Source organism: Leopardus geoffroyi, chromosome A1, assembly GCF_018350155.1.
Source record: "Leopardus geoffroyi isolate Oge1 chromosome A1, O.geoffroyi_Oge1_pat1.0, whole genome shotgun sequence".
NCBI lineage: Eukaryota > Metazoa > Chordata > Mammalia > Carnivora > Felidae > Leopardus > Leopardus geoffroyi.
Genome location: NC_059326.1, coordinates 87899007 through 87917466, shown reverse-complemented (window position 1 = coordinate 87917466; position 18460 = coordinate 87899007). Strand labels below are relative to the sequence as shown.

The following is an 18460-nucleotide window of genomic DNA, read 5'->3' as shown; positions in this document are numbered from 1 at the left end:
GTGCCCAGAAAGTTCTGGAAGGCAGCTGGTGGTGTGTTGAGGCTTGGGATAGGAGGCTGAACAGGAACTGGTGCCAGGTAATCGAGTAAAATGCCATAAAGTCTACCCTTGTACAGCATACAATTCTGTGGTTTTAGTACATTCACAAGGCTGTGTGATCGACCGCACCACCACCTAGTTCTAGAACATTGTCATAACGCTGTGACATGCTAAACCCACCATCACCCTGTGTTTACCCTCCCCCATGGACTCACGAATCCACTTTCTGCCTCTGTGGGTTTGCCTGTTGTGGACACTTTATTTAAATGGAATCATACAGCATGTAGACTCTTAAGTCTGGCTCTTTCCATCGAGCACCATGTTTCCAAGGTCCATCCATGCTGTACCATCAGTGCTTAATTCTCTTATGGCCAGTAACATTTCCACCATGTGGATTGCGTCCCACATTTCGTCTATCTTTTTATCAGCTAATGCATATCATGGTTGATCCCAGTGTTTGGCTGTTACCAACAGTGCTGCTAGAACATTCTTACATGGGTGAACATATATTTTCAGTTCTCTTGGGGTTGCTTGGTCATAAGTAATTTTATGCTTAACTCCCTGGAGGACCATTCTCCACAGTGGCTGCCCCCTTTTACATTCCCACCAACAGTGTGCAAAGGTCTTTCTCCACATCCTTGCCAGTGCTCATTATTTTTGTTTTATCTATTTGTTTTTTGCTTCTAGCCACATTAGTGGGCATGAGGAGGTATCTCATTGTGGTCTTGTTTTGAATTTTCCAGATGATGCATGATGTTGAGCATCTTTTCATGTACATGTTGGTCATGTGCATGTCTTCTTTGGAGAAATGTCTATTCAGGTCTTCTGCCTTATTTTTAAATTCTGTTATCTTTTTATTGTTGCATTGTAAGAGTTCCTTACATATTCTGGATACTAGATCCTTATCAGATAAAAGATTTTCAAATATTTTCTGCCATTCACTTTGTTGAGAGTGTCCTTTGATGCACAAAAGTTTTTTAATTGTGATGAAATACAATGTACCCTCTTTTGTTGCTTGTATGTTTGGTGTCCTAAGAAACCAGTGCCTGATCCAAGATCACACCAGTTGACACCTGTTTTCTTCTAAGAGTTGTCTAGTTTTTGCTCTTACATTTAGGTCTTTGATTCATTTTGAGTTAGTTTTTCTATATGGTGTGATATAGGGATCCAGCTTCATTCTCTGCATGTGGGGATTCAGTTATTCCAGCACTGTATGTTGAACAGACGTTTCCCCCAGTGAGTTTTCTTGGTACATTTGTCAAATATCAGTTGATATTGGGGCATCTGGGTGGCTCAGTTGGTTGAGCATTGGACTTGGGCTCAGGTCATGATCTCACAGCTCATGCGTTTGAGCCCCGCATCAGGCTCTGTGCTGACAGTGTGGAGCCCACTTTAGATCCTCTGTCTCCCTCTCTCTGCCTTTCCTCCACTACGTGTGCATGCGTGCTCTCTCTTTCCCTCTTTCTCACAAAAATAAACACTAAAAAAAATCATCTGACCATCAATGTTGGGATTTACTTCTAGATTCTCAATTCTGTTCTATTGATACATAGAACTGTCTGTTCTATGTCAGTACCACAGTTTAGATCACTGTAGCTTTGTGGTGGGTTTTGAAATTGGCAAGTGTGAGTCCTCCAACTTTGTTCATTTTTCTTTTTTAAGATTTTTTTGAGTATTTGAGGTCCCTGCATTTCCACTTGAATTTTCAGATCAGCTTTCAAATTTTGCAAAAATGGCAGCTGGTATTTTGATTATTATAGTACTGAATGTGTAGATCAATTTGAGTATTGCTGTTTTAACAACATTAATCTTCCGATCCATAAATACAGGCTACCTGTCTATTTATCAAGCTTTTTAATTTTTTTTCCAAAATTTTATAGTTTTCAGTGTAAAAGACTTGTGGAGTTTGTTGCCATGCATTCATTTTTCTTGATGCTTCTTTAAATGGAATTGTTTTCTTAATTTCACTTTCAGATGGTTTGTTGCTAATACACAGAAACAGAACTAACTTTTGAATATTGGCCTTGAGTCCTACAACCTTGCTGAACTGGTTTACTCACCTATTAATTCTTTCATGGATTCCTAAGGATATTAAAAAAAATTTTTAATGTTTATTCATTTTTGAGAGACAGAGAGAGACAGAGCATGAGCAGGGAAGGGGCAGAGAGAGAAGGAGACACAGAATATGAAGCAGGCTCCAGGATCTGAGCTGTCAGCACAGAGCCCGACACGGGGCTCGAACTCATGGACCATGAGATCATGACCTGAGCCGGAGTCAGATGCTCAACTGACTGAGCTACCCAGGCGCCCCTAAGGATATTTTTTTAGATACAAAAAGGTGTCACCTGCATGTACAGATAGTTTTACTTCTTTATTTACAGTCTAGATGCCTTTCATTTTGTTGTTGATTATTGATTGAACCTCTTTACTTTTTGTAGGTCTGTTCAGGTTTTCTATTTCTTCTGGGGTCAGTTTTGATAATTTGTGTATTTCTGTGAGTTTGTCCATTTTGTCTGGGTTGTCCAATTTGTTGGCATACAATTGTTCATGGTATTCTCTTACCATGCTTTTAATTTCTCTAAAATCTGTACTGATGCCCCCACATTTATTTCTGTTTTAATAATTTGAGACTTCAAACTTTCTGGGTCAGTCTAACTAAAGGTTTGTCAATTTTGTGGATTTTTTAAAATGTCCTTTGTTCTTTCTATTGCTTTTTTATTCTCTATTTCATTTGTCTCCACTCCAGTCTTTATTTCCTTCCTTCTTCTAACTTGGGGTTTTGCTTACTCTTTATAGGTTTGTTATAGTTTTATAGTTTTAAGCTTTATAGTTTTATAGTTTATAGTTTTGTTTATAGTTTTATGGTTTTTTAGAGAGAGAATGTGTGTGCATGTGAGGGGGGATGGGCAGAGGGAAGAAAGAGAATCTTAAGCAGGTTCCACACTCAGTGTGGAGCTGGACGTGGGGCTCAATTCCATGTTCCTGAGATCATGACTGAAGCCGAAATCAAGAGTCAGACACTCAACCAACTGATCCACTCAGGTGCTCCATAGTTTCTTAAAGTGCGAAGTTAAGTTATTGATTTGTACTCATCTGTTTTGACATAGACCTATAATATACAACTATCAGTACTACTTTCAGTGCACCTTAGTAGTCCTGAGGTGTTGTGTTTTCATTTCCATCTATCTCAAAATGTTTTCTAACTTTCCTTATAATTTTTTAAGAGTGCATTGTTTCATTTTGACAGGCTTGTGAATTTTCCAGTTTTCCTTCTATTATTGATTTCTAGCTTCACTCCACTGTGGTTGGAAAAGACTGTTTGTATTATTTCAATCTTTTTACATTTATTGAGACTTGTTTCCTGGCCTCTCCCATGCACTGTGCTTTAGTGAAGTGTGTTTCCTGTTGTGGTTGGGTGAAGAGTTCTGTAGACTCAGCTGGGTCTGCTGGTGTGCACTGCTGTTTATTTAGTGAGCTCCTGTCTGGCTGTATGTCCATTACTGAAAGTGCGGCATTGAATTATCCAACTATTATTGTACGACTGTCTGTTTCTCTCTTTAATCAGTTGGTTTTCACTTCGTGTAGTTTGGTCTCTCCTGTGAGTTGTGCTTATGTTCATAGTTATCAGATCTTCTTGATGAGTTGACCCTTTTATCAACTTATGATGTCCTTAATCAATACCTTATTCAACCAATATATAGTGTTTTGTAATGGTTTGCCTTAAAGTCTGTTCAGCCTGACAACATAAAAACCATCTTGTCTGGTTGCTCTTTGTAAGGAGCATATCTTCACTTTAAAATTATTTGTTTCAAAAAAATCCCATTTGTGTCTTTGGATCTAAAGTGAGTCTCTTGTAGACAGCATATATTTTTTAAATCTGTTTTGCCAATCTCCACCTTTTAGTTGGAGAATTAAATCTATTAACAGTTAAATTAATATTTACAAGGAAGGCCTTCTACTATTTTTCTCTCTTTAAAATTTTTAAAAAATGTTTCTTTATTTTTGAGAGAGAGGGAGAGACAGAGTGTGAACAGGGGAGGGGCAGAGAGAGAGGGGGACACAGAATTTGAAGCAGACTCCAGGCTCTGAGCTGTCAGCACAGAGCTTGATGCAGGGCTTTAACTCATGCGCCATGAGATCATGACCTGAGCCAAAGCTGGACGCTCAACCGACTGAGCCACCCAAGCACCCTGTATTTTTCTCTTTTAATATGTCATATCTTTTTTGCTCCTTATTTTCTCCATTACTGGTTTTTACATTTAACTTATTTTTTTCTATTTTAATTTCCTTCTCACTTCTTTTTCTGTACTTAGAACTAAGTATATATATTTACTATATTTAATTTAACATGACTTTATATATATTATATATATTTATGTACAATATTTACTCTTTTGTCTGTCTATATACCTTCCTACCTACCTACCTGTCTAGTTTTTTCTTGGTGTCTACTGTCTACTCTTAGTGGTTTTGACAGTTAACATCTTAACTTTATAATAATCAAGTTTAAAATTATACCATCTTAGTTTAAATAAGAAATTGCTTCTTTACAGCTCTGTGTGCACACACAAAGGACAGCTTTATGTTGTTATCATCATAAATTATGTCTTCATATACCAAATTTAGTCAGTTAACTTTATGGTTTTATAATTATTGCTCATGCATTTGCATTTTAAGTCATCTGGGAAAAAAGAATAGTTAGAAACTAAAAATACTGGCTTTTATATTTACCAGTGTCCTTTACTGGTAAATATATTTACTCTTGTCCTTTATTTTTACATATGATTTTGTTACTGTCAGTGTTTTTTCATCTAAACCTGAAATGCCTATTTACCATTTCTTGCAGGGTAGTTATAATGCAACAAAATCCTGTGTTTGTTTGGGAATGTATTAATTTCTCCTTCACTCTTAGGGATGGTTTTGTCAGAGATTAAGTTCTTGGTTGATAGTTTTTTTTTTTTTTTTTCACTGAGAAGTTTAAACACATCACCCATTACCTTCTGACTTCTATGGTTTCTGAAGGGAAATATGCTGTCACTCTTAGTAGGAGTCCTTGTATGTGACAACTGGCTTTTCTCTTTCTGCTTTCAAGATTCTTTTTGTTTTTGTCTCTTGACAATTTTGATATAATCTCTCTCCGTGTGGCTCTCCATTAGTTTGTCTTGTTTGGAGTTTGTTGAACTTCTTGGATGTTAATTTTAGAGATTTTTGATCATTTTTTTCTTAAACATCTCGGTGCCTCTTCCTCTTGCCCTCTCCCTATAAATATCCCCCATGTGCATATATTGCCCAATGGGCATCTAAGGCTCTGTTCATTTTTCTTCATTCTTATTTCTTTCTGCTCCTCAGACTGGATAATTTCAAGAGACCTATGTTCAAATGTGCTAATTCTTCCTTCTGTGTGCTCAAAGCAGATGCTGAATCCCTCTAGTGACTTTCCATTTCAGTTATACTTTTCAAATATAGAATTTCTGTTTAGTTTTAGAAATCTATCTTGTTATTGATATTCTCTCCTTGGTGAGACATTTTCCTCAAACATTACTTTATTCTATGAGAAATGATTTCCTTCGGTTCTCTGAACATATTTTAACTAGATGACATAATGACTTTGACTGGTGAGATAGTATCTGGGTGTTCTCAGGGACAGTTCCTGTTGACTGCTTCCTTTCCTGTAACAGGCCATGCTTCTTTGCATGCCATGTCATTCTTTGTTGATAAGTGGAATGTTAAATAATATAACATGGGAACTTGAGTTCAGATTCTCCAACCCCTCTCCCAGGTTGTTGTTGTTGTTGCTTTTTGTTATTGTTGCTGTTGTTTGTGTGTCCAGTGACTTTTCTGAACGACTTCTGTGAAGTATGCATTTTTGTGCTGTGTGAACCACTGAAGTCTCTGATTGGTTAGTTTATTGGTCAGCTAATGGTTTTGTAGTGATTTCCTTAGATGCTAGTAACCAAGAGGTCTCCCAGTTCTTGCCAAGGGCCATTGTGTTGTTACATGCATATGCCACTCAGCAAGGCAGTTTCTGAATTTACACTTGTCTTTACTTTATGCTTTACAGCCTCAAGGTTAGCCTGATGTGTGACTTTAGGGCCTACTCAAGTGTTTCCTGAGTATACATATATATGTGGACTTCTAGATGCCCAGGGATGTGCCAGAGCTTTCCAAAGCCCTCTATGGACATCTCATTCTTCAGCTTTTCCTTGTAAGCTGATTAGTTAGCCTTTTCTCTGCCTGACTGTGACCCCACTTTGAGCAGCCATGATCACTAGTGCGTGTGATTGTTTTCAACAAATGCCAATGGGGAAAAGGCTGTTTGCATGGGATGGCCTTCTGTTTAGGTTTGAATAATAAGGAAAGAAGGAATGAAGACAGACAGATAGACAGACAGACAGGCTTGTGAGTGGAGTTTTCCAGTGAACCACCAATAGGTCAAATAATGATAATTCCCTGGGAATGGGCTGTGAAAGAGCTCTTGTCTCATTCTACTCCCTCATATGGGTTCCAAGTGCCAGTGTTCCCTGTGATTGTGGACTATTGGTTTTCCAGGCTACCTCAGAGTTAGGGAGGAGAGTATGAGGATTGGGTATGTTAAAACACCACAAATCTTGATGTTCTTACTGAGATTCAGCTGTTTTCCTTGAGTACATGCCTCCTAGATTGCTGCAAGCCTTCCGTTAATTTCCAGAACACTAAAAAAGTTGACTGCAACAATTTTGCAAGGTTTATGCAATTTTTAAAAAGTTATTTTGCCATTTTTGCTGACATCTCTTTGAGTGATTTTAAAATATTTAACCAGCATTGTAATCCTGGGATTAAGGCTACTTGATTGTGGTTTGTTATTCTTTTTACCTGTTTCTGATTCAATGTGATGCTGTTTGGTTGAGTATTCTTATATTTATTTTCTTAAGGAATTCTGGCTTGTAGTATTCTTATACTGTCTTTGTCTGGTTTTGTCACCAGAGTAATGCTGGCCTCACAAAATAGGTTGGAAAGAGTTCTCTTCTCATCTGTTTTCTGTGAGAGATTGTGTAGAATCAATGTGATTTCTCTTCCTTCTTTTTTCTTTTTTTCTTTTTTTTTATTTTGAGAGAGAAAGAGAGAGAAAGAGAGAGAGAGAAAGGGCAAGTGGGGGAGGGACAGAGAGAGAGGGAGACACAGAATACGAAGCAGGCTCCGAACTGTCAGCACAGAGCCCGACACGGGGCTTGAACCCACGAACCGCGAGATCATGACCTGAGCTGAAGTCAGATGCTTAACCAACTGAGCCACACAGGCGCCCCTTCTCTTCCTTCTTTATTTTTGTTTTTTTAGTTATTTCCCTGATAAAGTCAGTGAAGTCTTCCTAACCTAGAAATTTGTTTCTTTAGAAGATTTAAATTTTGAAAACATTTTGTTTATAGTGATGAAACTGTTCAAGTTACCTATTTCCTCTTGGGCAAGTTTTAGTAGTTTGTGGTTTTTGAGGAATTGTTTTGTCTCATCAAATTTGTTTAATTTATGTGCATAGAGTTGCTTATAATGTTTTCTTATTATACTTTTAATGCCAGCAGGGTCTGGGAGATGTTCTGTTCCATTCCTGACATTGTTAGTTTAGGTCTTTTCTCTTTTTTCTTTACTAGTCTTGTTAGAGATTTATCAATTTTACTGATCTTTTCAAAGAACCAGATATGGTTTTCATTGATTTTCTCTATTTTTTCAATCTGACTGGTTTCTGTTCTTATCTTTATTACTTTTCTTTCTGCTTGCTCTTGGTTTATTTGCTTCTAATTTCTTAAGGTGGAAGTATAGATTACTGATTGAATTTTTTCTTTTCTATTAAAAATATTTAATAGTGTTAAAATTTCACTAAGCATTGCTTTAAATTTATCCTACAAATTTTGATATGTTGATTTTCATTGTTGTTCACTTTAAAATATTTACTAATTTCCTTTGAGACTTCTTTGACTTCTATATTTTTCAGAAGCATGCTCTTATCTTTCTGTTATTGACTTCCAGTCTAATTCCATTTTGGTCATACATACATACATACATACATACTTTGTATTACTTCAATTTAAAAAATGTTTTAGAAATTTCTTTTCTGAACTACTATGGCCTATGTTGGTAAATGTTCCATGTATAGTTAAAGGGAAGGTATATTCTGTTGCTGTTGGGTAGAATGCTTTACAAATATGAGTTAGGTCATGCTGGTTGATGGTTTGATTCTTCTATACCCCTGATGATCTTCTGTCTACTAGTTCAATCAATTGTTGTGTGAAGAGTGTTGAAAACTTCAGCTATACATGTGGACTTTCTATTTTAGTTTCAGTTCTGTCAGTTTTTACTTTGCATGTGTTGAAGCTCTGTTGTCAGGGGCTTACTCATTTAGTATTGTTATGCATTCTTTGTAAATGTAACTCTTTTATCTTTATAATATCTCTGGTAATTTTCTTGGTTCAAAGGTTTACTTTATTTTAATTTTAATATAATAATATTAATATAAATTAATTTTAATATGATATTAATATAAATATTCCAGTTTTGTTTTGATTACTGCTTGCACTGTGTATATTTTTAAAATTCTTTTATTTTTACTTACACATATTTGAAGTGGGTTTCTTGTAGCTAACATAAAGTTGGTACATTTTAAAAAATCAATTCTGACAATTTCTATCTCATAATCAGTGTGTTTACACTATATCCATTTAATGAAATAATTGGTATGTTTAGGTCTGCTATTTTATTATTTGCTTCTATTTTTTCTCTTTTTCCCTTTTTTTCACATTTCCTGCATTTTTGGGTCATTTGGCATGTTTTTAGTATTCCATTTTAATTTGTCTGTTGTGGTTCTATGTATATTTTTGTGTGGTCACCCTAGGGATTGTGTTAAACATATTCAACTCCTTAGAATCATTATTTTACTACTTCAATTGGGATGTAGAACTTTTATCAATTTGTAGGTCCTTTTACTCTCCCACCATTATGTTATTAGTTGTTTTATGCACTATGTCTACCATTGAAAACCTCATCAGACAATGTGGTAATTCTTGATTTCAATGATCAAATATATTCCAAAGATTTCAATGGAAGAAGAATAGCGTATTTTGTTTCACCAGTGTATTAGTCAACTCAGGCTTCCATAACAAAAGGCCACAGGGAAAGCCTGGGTGGTTCAGTCGCTTAAGGGTCTGGTTCTTGATATCAGGGTCATGAGTTCAAGTCCTGCATTGGGCTCTGTGCTGGGCTTGAAGCCTACTTAAAAATACACACACACGCACACACACACCACAGATTGTGTGGTGTATACAACATAAATTTATTTTCTCATAGTTCTGGAAGCTAGAAGCCCAAGATCGAGGTGCCAGCTTGGCCATGTACTGGTGAGGCCTCCTTTTCTGGCCTGGTTTCTGTGGGTTTATGGAGAGCAAGAGAGATCTCTGGTATCTCTCTCTTATAAAGGTGCCAGTCCTATTGTTTTAGGGTCTCACCCTTATGAACTCTTTTAACCATAATTAACTCCTTAAGTGTCCTAATGCCAAAATTGGGGGTTAGGACTTCAACAAATGGATCATGGGAGAGAAGACAGTTCATAGTCCATAACACCCAAATATTTACCATGTGTGTTGGTCTTCCTTGATTCCTGATGCTCTGAATCTTCCTACAATTTCATTTCCCTTAGTAATTCTTATAGAGGCGATTGGCTGACAGTGAGTTTTCTTAACTTCCCTTCATACAGAATGTCTTTATTTTATCCTCATTCCTGAAGGATATTTTTGCTAGATACAGAATTCTGGGCTGATGGTTCTTTCTTTCAGCACTAATTTTCGATGAGAAAAATTCATGGTCACTCAAGCTGTTCCCCTACAAATCATGGGTTTGTATTCTCTGCCTGCTTTCAAGAGTCTTTGTCTTTTAATTTTCAGTGGCTCTGAAATGGTGTGTCTAGGTGTGGATTTCTTTGGATTTATTCTGTCTGAGATTTACTGGGCTCTCATAATCTGGTTAATGTCTTTTACCAAATTTGAAAAGGTTTGAACTACTGTTTCTTGAAAATATTTTTCTGACCTTTACTCCTCTCTTTCCAGGACTGATGAGATGAATTTCAGTCCTTTTGGTTTCATCCCATAGGTCCCTGAAGCTCTATCTAAAAACTCCCTTTCTTGCTCTTGTTTAGATGGAATAATTTCCATTGATTTATCTTCAAGTTCAGTAAGTCTTCTGTTGTCTGGATTCTGCTACTGAGCCCATTCAGTGAGTTATTTCAATTATTTTATTTCCCCACTTGTAAAAGGTCCATTTGGGTTTTTATATCTTGTTTTTCTTTGTTGAGAGTTTCTGTCTTTCCATTTCTTTCAAGAGTATTTGCTTTCATTTGTTGGAGCATTTTTGTAATAATAGTTGCTTGAAAATCTTTGTCATATATTTCCAGCATCTGTGTCATTTTCACATTGGTATCTGTTAATAGTCCTCTCCTATGCATGTGAACTGAGAGCTTCCTGGTTTTTCAGGGGGCTGTTTTGGATGGCATCCCGTATATACTGAATGGTATGTTTTGAAACCCTGAGTCTTACATTTAATGAGGGATGTTGATCTTAGTAAAGCTGGAAATAGGCCTTGTTGAGTTCAGGCTATGGGTTCCTGACAACTCCCCGTAGATTGTTTTCTTTACAGAGACTTTGCAGTGCTATTTGAATCTGTCCTGAATGTGCCCACCTAGTGGTAAGTGTGGCTCTGGACAGTGGCCTCTGCCCAGTTCAGAGTTCAAAATTTTTGGTTTGGTTTTTGGGGTCATATTCACTCAAATGTGACTCAATGGTGATCCCTGGCATTTCTGGACAACCACCTGTTCCAGATCTTTTGTCTTCTTTTTCAGTTCTTTAGTTGGGAAGCTGGAGCTCTAGGCATGTTATTGTGATACTTGCTTTTAATGGTCCCACCTGCACCGGTGTCCAGTGGCAGAATGATAGAAAAGAGAAAGATCAGTGTCCTCCTTCAGTTGCATAGGAATACTATATTCTATACCCTCAGTGTTCTAGGGGTCTCTAATCTTCATGGGCTGGGGCATGAGAGCATGGAGAAAAAATGGGGTATCTTCCATTCTTTCTCAGCACTTGGGGTTCTCTTCCCTAAGTTTTGGGAGAGGGATGGGGACCTGCTTCTGGATGTTGAGCTGCCTTGAGTGCAGGCAAGGGGGGAAAGGTAGACTCACTTCTGGTTTGGTGGACTTTGAATTCTGTTTTTTCTCCCCAATATGCCTGCTGCTGCTTACTTTGAGAATCTTCAGATGGCTGCTCCATGGCTATGTGGCTGCATTTGGTGACTGAAACAGGGAGGAGTGTTTATGCCCAGAACTGGAACCAAGTGCAGGTGTTTTTGTAAAAATATGGGTTTTAATTTTCTGTAACTATGTAGATGGACCCAAACTTTGGCATTTCTAGTGTGGGACAAATCCTAAGCATCCTTTCAGGGATATTTATAACTCATTCAGGTGAATTTTGAAGGCAAAACACTGTAGCTGGGGGCCTCATGGTGTGGGCTCAACTGTGGAGTCAGAGTAATCATGGAGGGCTCCCACATGTGCTTCTTCCTGGGCACAGATAGTGGCAGGCCATCTCAAACACACACACACACACACATGCATGTACATTTAAACACATACATGCTCATCCATACACACACGCATAGACATACATATACCCATGTACATAAACACATATACATGCTCACAACACACATACACACATGCATAGACATATATTCACATACATTTCAATGCACATACGCACTCACAAACATATATACACACAAACATACATACATGACACATATACACATACATACATGCATACTTTAAAAGTTTGTTTATTTTTGAGAGAGAGAGAGACAAAGTGGGGAAAGTGCAGAGAGAGAGGGAGACACAGAGTCCAAAAGCAGGCTCCAGGCTCTGAGCTGTCAGCACAGAGCCTGATGTGGGACTTGAACCCACAAACCATGAGATCATGACCTGAGCCGAGGTCAGATGCTTAACCAACTGAGCCACCCAGGCGTCCTCATACATGCACATTTAAACACATACAACAACATACACACGTTTAAACACATGTACAAAGACATGCACACACATATATGTGCACATACAACCGTACATGCATACCCCCACATATATACACACAGACACGCACACACACACACACACAGTGTGATCAGGAATGATTTCATGACATGCATATCAAAGAGACACAGTTTTCTTTAAGATTAGTCTGTGAGGACTCCTATGAAGTGAATGTCAGAAATAACAGACCTGGTGCAGCCCCACCTTGGGGATGCAGCTGAGTCTGGGGCCACAAAATGAATAGGAGGTGCCTCACTGTACAGTATGAAAGTTGTGTGTTCAGCTGGTTATGGATAAAGGTGACAGTTGGCTGTGTGGTTAGGTGTTCTCTGCTTTCACATGGTAGTGTTTGTGAGGACTCATCTGGTGGTAGCCTCACAGGTGGAGAAATGATAGAGAGACCATGATTCCAAAAGCAAAGCTGTTGGCTGGGAGGGCAGATGTGGCAGAAGCTCAGGTGGGCATGGCATCCACAAGAAGCATGCAGATTCCACTTAACCCATCTGGTCCCCAAGGACATCTTACTGCAGAGGTTTTGCTTCTGGAGATGTCCAAGTCAAACAGAGGCTGTGGTTGAGGGGACAGAGAGGGATGATGAGTGCGTGAATTCATGCTCATGTGGGTGTGGGCTGAGAAGCAGGAGACATAGATGAATCTTAAACCCATGTGTGAATACATAGATCTAGGGGTTACCATATGAGACATGGCAGGTAGACAGGAGCATATTTGCTGGAAGAAGCAGGTGACATGCTATCCTGGGATGTCCAGGGGTGGTCAGCTATCTGGGCATGGTACTCAGTTGACACTGGTCTGGGGTTGGAGATTCAGGATTTGTTGGCATGTTTGTGGTGGGAGGGACTGGGGGAAGAAGTGGCGTGGAAGGAGTGGATGATGATGGGACCTCCCCCTGGGACACTGGGGGACATGAGACCATGTAGGGAGGGGCTTGGGGTGGGAGGAGAACCAAAGAACATTGAGGCTGACCACAGCCCCTGCCAGTCACTGCATAGATTTTTGGATCATCATCACTGCCTTCCATCCAGACACCTGTCCTAGGTGGTATCAGGTCACTGAGGACAGGTAGGTGAAATTCAGCCACCTGGATGCCTTATCTTTTTCTCCATGAAAAATATATTTAAGGCATAAAAATAGAACCATTTTTACTTTGGCTATTTGAATTTTAAAAAATATTAGAAATCCAATTAAAAATCTTGTAACTCAAGGATAGTGCCCATTCTTGGTGATAGCATGTAAAGAATTCTCCCTGAAAATACCAATGCTTTGATGTGCAGGCCAAAAACCAAGAGTTCCACTGACTTCTGTTGAGAAAATAGAGAGGCATTCCTGAAGCAGAAAGTCCCTAGTGCATGAAATTGAATAATCTCATGTGGAAAGGTAGACTTATAAACACCCCATCTGGATTTGGGGTTCCAGTGGTACTGTGGACTTCTGTAATGTGAAAACTCTCCCATCATAGACATCTTAAAATGTGGGACAGAATGTAATAAAGTCAAGTTAAGTTAATATCTGGACTGGCAAGATGAAAAAGGGACATTTCCAGGTGCTAGAAAGGAAGAGGCACTAAGAAACTAAAGCAATGGGTGATGAGTTGGTGCACAATTGCTGTGGGGGACTTTGGGTCCCAGGGATCTGCATCTGACTTACACCACCAGCTTGCAAATAGGCTGTGGGAGCAAAAAGGAAGTGGAACAGAGACCAGCATACAAGGATGGAAACGTTGTAAAACCACATCATTAAAGAAAAGATGGACCAATAAAGCAATATGCCTTGAGCTCAGGGAGATTATAGGGCACTTGTCTTTCTGCCTTGGCCCAGGTGGGTGGGTTACCTCACCACCCAGGCCACACTTAATACCACTGGCTAAGGAAACCATGCTAGATGCACTCACAATAAAATTCATCTAAGCACCGGAGGAATAATCCTACATAGAAGAGAGTTGGAAGTCACTTCCAAAGATCCAAAGATCCTAAAGATTAGGATTAGACCACCTGGGGACCTCAGATAATAGAACAACTATCTGAAAGAGTATTGAAATAAGCATACTTAAAATGAGTTATATGGGAGACTTGAAAATGTAAGAAAAAAGTAAAATAGTAAGAAAAAGAATAGGCAGATTCAAAAAAGAACCAAATGAATGGGAAGCACATTTGGGAAGCTTCTTGAATGGGAAACACATTTATGATAAACAATTTAGTGGAGCAATAAGTAGCAAATTAGACATAGCTGAAGAAAAATCACTGAATTGGAAGATAGATTTGGGGAAGTTACTCAGAATGAAGCAGAGATTTAAAAAAAATGAGATAATGACAGATGTGGGGAAGAGAAGCAGAAGGCCACACATGTGTCTAAAAGGACTTTTAGGAGAGACTGGAGAGAATGAGGAAGAAGAAATAATGAAAGAAATCACGTAGGTAATTTTTAGCACTGATTGAAAATGTGAATCCTAAGCTTCAGGATTTACAAGTGATCTTGAGGACTGTTGGGAACATAAGTCCATAGATAGACACATCACAGTGAACCACAGAAAAATAAAGATTAATGGGAGGGCAGTTATCCTTCCTGCAGATTTGTCAACAGCAATGAAGAGCACAAAGAAGGCATCACCTTCAATGTACTGGGGAAGATACTGTCAACTGGAATTCTGTATCCAGCCAAACTATCATTCAAAATTCAGAATGAAATAGAAATGTTTTCAGGAAGCAAATGGAGAGAATTTACCATCACAAAACCTTGCTGGAAAAAAATGCTGATGGATATACGTCAAAAGGAAGAAAATTTAGTCTAGAGTGAACAAGTGGGTCCTAGAAGTAATGTGATGTGAAGCAAAAGAAGTAAGTTAATAAAAACCACATCCAGTCCCAAGGACAGGGGTTTGATTATAGGAATGGTAATTGGCTTGCTAGAAGTTACAGATTGCATTAGAAGTCATTGTGTGTGTGTTCTTGTGCCTTGGGCATCACCCACTCTTGGTGACAGTGCACAAGAAATTCTCCCTGAAAATACCTGTGCTTTGACGTACAAGTGACAAGATATGCCTCCATTTGTTAGGATAATTATGGTATCACAAATGGTAAATGCCTAATCCTGTAACATGACACATACTGACCTGGAAATTATTTGACCTGGAGCCTTCAGATTCTGAGAAACAACCTGTTCTTTGCTTTATGCATCTCCTGAGTATGGAATTCTCTGTGTGGAGGGATCCAGGAGCAAGGCAGGCTTGTGCCCAAGGAATCCTGGTTTTGAGACCCAGAAGGTGGGCCCTTATTCAGTTCTAGACATTTAATTGTCCATTCCTATCCCCAGAACCTGTATTGGTGTTTGCCAAGGGACAGACAACACACAGTGAGGTACAGACCAAGGCGGGGGCCAGTGCCACACTGAGCTGTGAGGTGGCCCAGGACAAGACGGAGGTGACGTGGTACAAGGACGGGAAGAAGCTGAGTGCAAGCTCCAGAGTGCGTGTGGAGGCCAAGGGCTGCAGCAGGAGGCTGGTGGTGCAGCAGACGGCAAAGGCGGATGCGGGGGAGTACAGCTGTGAGGCTGCGGGGGAGAAGGTCTCCTTCCACCTGGATGTCATTGGTGAGTTCCTTGACGTCTGTCTTATGCTCCTTAAGCTAGTTGTTAAGGATTGGGGTGTGCACAGGTGACATCTAATGGTCTATTTTGTCATCATGCTTTCATATAGCTAGCAGTTATTAATTATATACCCATGGCAGCATTTTACGAATGCTTCTTGTCTTTTCACTTGTGCAAACATTACAACAACCTCAGAGGAGGAATTCTGAATATTCTCATTGTAATATGAGCTAAGAAAATTCTATAACTTGCTGATATTCACACAGCCAGAAAACCTAAGAGCCAGGGTTTGGGCCCAATATTCTGAGATTATTTATTTACTTTTTCTGCTTGAAAAACTTTATCATGCATATTTATTTTGGTAGGTATTCTGGTACTTTAATTTCTTTTTTTGCTTATTTGAAAAAGTATTTATTTTGTCTTCAATTCTGAGGCCTATTTTCTCTGGGTATCAAGTTACATATGTAAATACAGTGGACTCTTTTTTTTTTTTTTTTTTAATTTTTTTTTTTCAACGTTTATTTATTTTTGGGACAGAGAGAGACAGAGCATGAACGGGGGAGGGGCAGAGAGAGAAGGAGACACAGAATTGGAAACAGGCTCCAGGCTCTGAGCCATCAACCCAGAGCCTGACGCGGGGCTCGAACTCACGGACCGCGAGATCGTGACCTGGCTGAAGTCGGACGCTTAACCGACTGCGCCACCCAGGCGCCCCAAATACAGTGGACTCTTGATCAGCATGGGTTTACACTCCACAGGTCCACTTATATGTGGATTTTTTCTATAAATACAGTACAGTATGTAAATGTGTTTTCTCTTCTTAATAACATTTCTCTGTAGCTTATTTCATTGTTAGAGTGTAGTCTATAATACACATATGATACAAAGTGTGTGTTAATTGACTATATCATCCGTGAGGCTTCCAGTCAACAGTAGGCTACTAGTAGTTACATTTTAGGGAAGTAAAAGTTATACATGAATTTTTTTTTTTACTGAATGGTGGGTTGGCACCCTTAACCCTTGTGTTGTTAAGAGTCAATTTGATATATTTTCACCTTTTATTTTTTTTTTTTTATTTTTTTTTTTCAACGTTTATTTATTTTTGGGACAGAGAGAGACAGAGCATGAACGGGGGAGGGGCAGAGAGAGAGGGAGACACAGAATCGGAAACAGGCTCCAGGCTCCGAGCCATCAGCCCAGAGCCTGACGCGGGGCTCGAACTCACGGACCGCGAGATCGTGACCTGGCTGAAGTCGGACGCTTAACCGACTGCGCCACCCAGGCGCCCCTATTTTCACCTTTTAAAGATATCATTCCATTGTCTTCTAGGTTCCATATTTTCTCTTAGAACATCAACTGTCAGATCTGTTATATTCTCTCAAGGGTTTTCTTTTCTTTTCTTTCTTTTCTCCTGTTGCTTTTAAGATATTGTTTTTGGCCTTCAGAAGTTTTACTTTGATGAACCTGGAGGTGGTTTTCTTTGTATTCATACCGGTTGGGGCTGTAGATCACCTTGAGTGTGTGGGTTTATGTCCTCATCAACCATAGGCTATCCTTGGCCTTTCTCTGTTCTGTCCTATCTCTCTCCTTTGTCAGAACTCTTGTTATATTTTATTTGACCTTTTTATGTTTCCCCACATATCTTATTGCATCTTTCTCTCTGCCTCCTAATTATTTTTCTCTCTCTGCTTTATTCTGGGTATGTTGTTTACCTGCCTTCCAATTTTCTAATATTGTATTCTGCTATATCTAATGTGCTGTCCAACTCACTTATAGTGTGTTTACTATTTTCAAGTGATATAACTTCCATTTTTTGATTTCTTATAGATTCCAGACTCTGTAGTAAATTTTTCATGTTTGACCTTTTTTTTAAAATTTCATTTTAAAACTGTATTAATCATGGCTGTATCCCAGTCTGAAAAAACATAATAATCAATCATCTGATATTGTACTTTTTTCTTGTTTAGTTTTCTATTTACTCCTGGCTGTGGCACATCAGCAATGCTTCGATTGACTGTCAGATATTGCATGAGAAAACTTGTTATATGGATGATGCTATCTTATTCCAGAAAGAGGGTTGCTCTTTCCTGTGATAGGCAGGGAGAGGACAATCAAACTTTGGCTCATTCCAGGACCATGTTGACTTGGGACCACCTTGTAGTTTTGTTCAGGGTAGTCTGACTCTGGTGGGCTCAGAGCATGGAATCTCTGAGATCCTTCCTGCATGTACATACTTGAGTTTAATGAGATATACACAATTTTTTAAAAAACCATGATCTCAAGTGTTGGTAAGGATGTGGAGAATCTGAATTATCATACACTGTCAGTGGTAGAGTAAGTTGTCACAATCATTATTGAACACTCTTTGGAAATATCTATTAAAGCCAAATTTAGCCATATGTATGTACTAGCAGTTCTGTTTGTCCCCAAAGAGACATACAAGACTGTTCAAGGCAGCTTTACTCATCATATCCCCAAATGGGAAATAGCCCAGATGAATCACAAGAGGTAAAGCAAACAGAAGCTGAGGTGTTCATACAATAGAAAACTATCCATGCATGCAGCAGCATGGGTAGATCTCACATTCTGTCAAGGGGAGGAAGACAGACCCAAAGAACACCCAATGGATCATGCATTCATGTGAAATCAAAGTCTAGGCAAAAGTAATTGATGGTGGCAGAGGTCAAGATAATGGTTACTTTTGGGCATGGTTAGTAGTGAGTGGGG

At 38.9% G+C, this 18460-nt stretch overlaps 1 protein-coding gene across 1 annotated transcript in view; it reads left to right on the top strand.

The window, feature by feature from the left end:
• OBSCN (obscurin, cytoskeletal calmodulin and titin-interacting RhoGEF) overlaps positions 1–18460 on the top strand; it is a 164583-nt gene that overhangs the window by 14647 nt on the left and 131476 nt on the right. The window contains 1 exon segment of the mRNA XM_045483580.1: positions 15461–15736. Coding sequence (XP_045339536.1) covers positions 15461–15736 — 276 coding nt within the window.